Here is a 5,739-nt window from a genome sequence, read left to right as displayed (position 1 = left end):
TTCCTCCAAGATGGAATAGAATTAGCTTGTGCATTGAGGATCGCTCCCTTGAGGAGCAACCACTCTTCTTGAACTCCCCTCCCCCTGGGGTCGTGGTCCCTTAGGGTCTCACTGACAAGCCTCCTGAGATTGTCAAAGTTGGCTTTCCTGAAGTCAAGGACTTCTGTGTTGCTGGCTAACTTGCCAGCTTTACGGTGCATAGTGAAGGTGATTGGCTCATGGTCACTGTCACTCAGCTTCCCATCGATCACTAGGTCACTGATTAGGTCATCCCCGTAGCCAGTACCAGGTCAAGCAGCACTTTACCTCTCATTGGCCCGTAGACTTCTTGAGTCAGGTAGAGGTCATCCACACACAATAGGAAGCTTTGCAACTGCTCAGATTTTGCTGAGTGATCTTCCCACAAGATGTCCGAGTAATTGAAGTCACCCACGACAACCATGGTCCTGGAGCATGTGACCTCAGCCAGTTCCCAGGCGAAGTCCTTGTCAAGCTCTTGACTCCAGGTGGGAGGTCTGTAGTAGACTCCCACCATTGTGGGTTCAGAGAGCTTCAAAACAATTCGGACCTTTTTACTGGTCCCGATTCCATTTGGATTTGGAGATTCGGCCACTGAATCAGGCTGAATTTCCTCCAAATTGAATCAGCACTCAAAGCTTCACACAGCCCTATAGATTATATACCCAACTCTGGTAATGCCTCCACCTGTCAGCTTGGAGACATCATTCTAAGTCTGTTTTTTCCAAAGATGTCAAACTCCTGTTGAAGACTACAGGAATTTGTGGGGGCTCAGCACTTTTGAAAAAGAACTTAAGTTATTTGCCTCCTGGTCTCCCTTTCCCCATGTGTTAGATAGGGATAGATTATACCTGCTTTGCTGGAGTACCCCAAGGGTTGATGCATGCCATATGCTTTGATGCGTTTCCAGTGCAAGCAATTATCACTTAATAACCAGCTACATCCTTATTGTTGCTAAGGGAGAGCTAAAAAAATTTAAACTGATAGTTTAAGTCTGTTCAAATGTGGCATTAAATGACTGTCAGCATACCCAATTTTAATTCTTTTTGCCTCCCAGATAACACCAAATGATTAAACATTGACTTCTCTGTTAAGTAGGTCATACTAACCTGAGAGATGCTGGACACACTGCTGGCCTTTCTCTTTAAGGTTCCTTCCTGACAGACAGCGAGTAGCGAGCTGGGAAGAATTGATCTAAAGTCATTAAAAGAACGCCTGCGAATTCCTTCCAGCTCTTCAGGGACCCTCAGCGAATGTGGAAGAACTTTAGGGAACAGCTTTGAGAGAAGAGCTTCTTCTGAATTGTTATAGCGACCAAATGCTCGTGAAATTCCAATCAGGCATGGCACTGCATATTTGCATAAATATTCTGGAAAACAAAATTAGGTAACACCACTTTCTTATTGCAACATATCATCAGATGCTTAGGACTTCCTGTCATCAGCACTGTTACCAGCTCATTAGAAGTACAATAGCATAATGTGCCTCACACAGCTAACCTTGCATAACTAGAAAACCAACAGATGTGCATATCTTAACTGAAAATGATTTTGCCACTTCAACATTTACCAATCAGCATAAAACAATGAAATAAGTGGGGGTTTTTTGTTTTTGTTACCAAAAACAGGTCAAAGGGGGAGTACTAATTACATAATATACCTTTTAAAAAGGATGATGATGAAGGTTAGAGAAGAAGTGAAGGCCAGAGGCAGCCCCAATAAAGATGTAGCACCAATTTAAAGAAGAGAAAAGTACTGTTTCATTACCTTTATCCTGAACTTGTGGGGACTGACACATTGCCAGCAGGAACTGCATCACTTGTAGAACTGCCTCCAAAATCTAAAAACAACGGCAGACATATAACATCCTTCCTGAGCCTTTAAAGGCTGGTACATATCAGCTCATTACATGAAGTCAAATGAAACTTGCAAATACTAGTTTGCAAGTACTAACTGTAGGCAGTCTATCTTTTAAATTGAAAGGGTTGTTTACATCATGTAATGAAAAGATATACTTTCAACACATTTGATTCAGGGCTGCCTTATAGTGCATGCAATATCCTTAGCCAATTTGTACATAACGGCATGTTCAGGTCACTGTGTTCCCAACTCTGCTATAAAACACATTAATTCTAAGCCACTGGGCCTGCTTATGGACAATATTTTTGGGCTCCAACTTGAAAATTTACTACGTAATTTTTGAGTGCAACAGAGCTATTCATTAATACACATTCATTAATTAGAATGGCTCTGAAAGCTGCTCTAATTAAAGCGCTGCCATGTCTCAGGCATCAGCATCTCTGCACTTAAAAATGGCAGTGGGGGCACTTGAACTAAAGCTCATTCGCCAAGCTTTAGTTCAAGTGCCCCTGCTGCCATTTTTGAGCACAGGGACGCTGATACATGAGACGTAGGAGGCTGCTGGCATGTGGCAACTGCCACGCTCCAGCCGACTCAATTAATTGAGTCTGGTCTGACATGCTGCAATTACAGCCTGTTGGAGCACCCTCCATATTCATGTAAAGTTACGCTATGAAGCCACACCCTGAAGATCATCAATGAACTCTACCTGCTCCCTCAGAGTGGCATCCCGATAGGCAACATCTGACAACAAAGTCACCAAGCAGAAGCTGAAGATTTCTGCAACTGGAAGTATGCCTAGAAAATAAGAGGGGAAGAGGAAAATACAATTGCACAATAGTATTAGGATCAGCTATACGAAAACAAGTAATAATAAAGTAACATAATAGGTCATAATGCATTCTTATCAATGCCTCATAGAATCTCTGAACCATGCAATTCAGTGGACAAATACTATGTACTAAAAGATTTACTTGGTATCCCTTAGCCAATAATCAGGAAAGCAACATAGATAGAAGAGTCCTTGGATTTCAGAATAATAAAAGGTTTCTTGGTTCACATGTAAGCTGCAGAAGAGGAATGTTCTCAGTCAGTCATTCAGCATTAACACTTAAACAATACATTATTTTCAGTTGAAACTGGGAGGAGTTGGAACTTTTTTAAAGACTGAAATCAACATGTTAATAAAAAAACCGCAAGAAAAACAAAGGACTGTGATATGAGCAGAAACATCTGCTGTTTGGAACAATCATGCTTACTACTGCTAATAAACCTGGTACATAGGATACAGAAAAAAGTAAGTCTTTCTACCATTTGGAGGAGAGGGGGAACCCTACTCTTGTAACACTTGTAAAGGCTGAAGAACCAGTCCCTTGAAGGGGAGTGACATGAGGCATGACATGGTGCACTGAGTCTCAACCCTCTTAGATTGGGGACACCTCCTCAGAAAGTGCCAGCTCTTATTTTCCACCCATTTTTTGACTACAGAAAAATAATTGAGCAATTCTTCTGTTATGGTCTTGAAGTTTTTTGCAACAGGTCAGAATGGGTTTAACCCTGGATTCCTATTTGAAATTTCTGAGTTTATCTTGTGAACCATGTTTGCACACCTAAGAGTGCTAACTCTGTGTGGCACCCAAGGATCTCGAGGAGCTACAGGATGCTGCAGCACCCTGATTGAGAATCCTTGGCACAGAGTAACAATTTTGGTGACAAAGTACATTTTGTTATTAATGCCAAAAATGGACAGGAGCATAGGCAAGACAATAGCATATTATGAAGTATGTGCACTAAGAAAACTCTGTTAGATGGGCAGAGTTTCTGGTTTACACAGCCTATTAGTGAAATGGAAAGCCCCAAGTATTTCAATAACAATTTAGTAACAGTACCAGTAATAACAGTAGCATGCATTTTTTAAGAGCACTTCCTGATTTCAAAACACTCTTACAAATATTAACAAAATACAGGTTAAAATATTCATTGTGGGATTCTTAGATCCATGTTAAAGACAGATAACATAAAACCCTAAAAAAAAAAAAAGTGATGTAAATAGCATATCAGTATAAGAGCTGCAATTAGAAACCAAGAGTTCTGACTCCCGTTCCCCTTCTCTTGCTACAACCCCGCTACTAACAATTTCATCCTAAGATGTGGCAGGTATTAAATTATTTGGAGAGCACATCCAAGTAGAGAGCAGCCAAGCAGGAAAGCCAAGAGCAATTCAACTTTCTTTCTTGCCTCTCAGGAAAAATCAATTTTACTACAGTCCCACTCTGCTGCAGGCAGTCATATCAAGAGTAAAGGGAACAATAAGGCTGATAACTTCCTCTTGTACTAAGTCCTGAATTGTTCAAGTCAGTTCTATGCCCCAGCTGCATTTACTGAGTAACAACAAACTTAAAGCCACCTCTTCCTTTCCGTGCAGTACTTTCTTCTATCCATTGTACTTTAGGAAGACCCCTCAGAAGCCGGAGAAGGTAAGGCACCACACTATCTTTGTGCTGAAAGAGAAAGCATTTATTTTAAACAGAGTACAAGGAAAGAACGCCACAATTGCAATGGACATTAGATGCACACAATTCATCCAAGGATTACTCACAACCTACCTGAATACTGCGAAAGCAATTTAACATAGGCAAGTCACCTAACTAATGCAATGTTATAGATTGCAATAGATTCATCTATCCAACTGCTGATGAGATGGGACACTGCTTCGCCATCCTATGAATCAGTTTAGTCTCATCATGCAACTTGGTCTGGCTCACTGACTGGCACCTGCACTGAGAGGCAGAACAATTGAGCAAAATGATTTTAAGACAGACCTGGAAAATCCTAATCCCAAACCTCTCTCTGACTCACTCCTAAAGCCTTGGGTAAGTCACTTGAGGTACTGTACAGATAGGTTAATTTTCCAGTTTGTAATTTAAAAACAATTACTACCCTCCCTCACAGCTGATAAATTAATATTTGTTCAAAGCCTTTCAAGATGTAAAGCTTCAGAAGAACTGTAAGTAGTCTGTTCAGTCTTTATCAAATAGTTCACACTACTAACTAAAGAACAAATCAAGAAGTGAACAAAGTAGCTAATAGTTTAACATGGTCACTGAAATAACAAGAAGACACGACTAAACCCAAGGGCCCAAGCCAGAACCCACTGAGGGAAACAAAAAGATTTGCATCAAGTTCTATAAGCTTTGTATCAGACCCGTGTAGGCATGACACCACTCTCAGATCAGGGTAATGCTTTATGCTCAGGTCACAAGAGCTGCATGTCTGTCTGTCTGACAAAGACAAAGGTTAACCACAACTGCATTTCAGGTTTATATTTTCAACTCTGTTCATTTCTAAAAACAGAAATGAAACTATGGCCTTGATTTCAGAGATAAACTTAAGTCCAAACCTGACTAGGGCTTGTGAAAATTAGGCTAGTGATTGAACCTGTTTTTGAGCAAACACTTTGAGTACCAGGCTTGTTGCTCTACACATTATATTCATCACAAGCAACAAATTGACGGCAATCTTGTTTTACTTTCAAAGCCTTTCAAATGGGTCCTTAATACTAATACCTTGCCACAGAAATGCTCCTTTTGGGAAGGGAGGGTTGCCATCTTGGAACCAGAAAAAAACCAAATCGTACACTAAATGTCAAATACTTACTATAACATACTTAAATTTTATTACAAAAAATATTTGTCATGTTCTTGTATTTGTGTACTGTATATAAAAGGAAATAACTCAAAAATAAAGTACTATTCTTGTATATTGTATATGGGGGGTGGTTGGGGGCAGGGGGGTGTGTATGTGTAGGGTGGGGTGTATGGTATGGTATGGGGGGGGGGGTGGATGTGTATGGAAGGTTGGG

At 40.6% G+C, this 5,739-nt stretch overlaps 1 protein-coding gene across 2 annotated transcripts in view; it reads right to left on the bottom strand.

The window, feature by feature from the left end:
* PI4KA (phosphatidylinositol 4-kinase alpha) overlaps positions 1-5,739 on the bottom strand; it is a 96,624-nt gene that overhangs the window by 84,785 nt on the left and 6,100 nt on the right. For both annotated transcript variants that reach the window (XM_019506930.1, XM_019506931.1), the window contains exons 3-6: positions 4,285-4,378; positions 2,587-2,675; positions 1,785-1,857; positions 1,128-1,387 (exon numbers count right to left, since the gene is read on the bottom strand). In XM_019506930.1, the coding sequence (XP_019362475.1) occupies positions 1,128-1,387; positions 1,785-1,857; positions 2,587-2,675; positions 4,285-4,378 (516 nt within the window). The remainder of the gene's footprint in view (positions 1-1,127; positions 1,388-1,784; positions 1,858-2,586; positions 2,676-4,284; positions 4,379-5,739) is intronic.

This window comes from Gavialis gangeticus, unplaced genomic scaffold (assembly GCF_001723915.1).
Source record: "Gavialis gangeticus isolate Ggan-Ray unplaced genomic scaffold, GavGan_comp1, whole genome shotgun sequence".
Taxonomy (NCBI): Eukaryota; Metazoa; Chordata; order Crocodylia; family Gavialidae; genus Gavialis; species Gavialis gangeticus.
The sequence above is the reverse complement of the archived record's forward strand: the minus strand, read 5'-3'. Positions and strand labels throughout refer to the sequence as shown.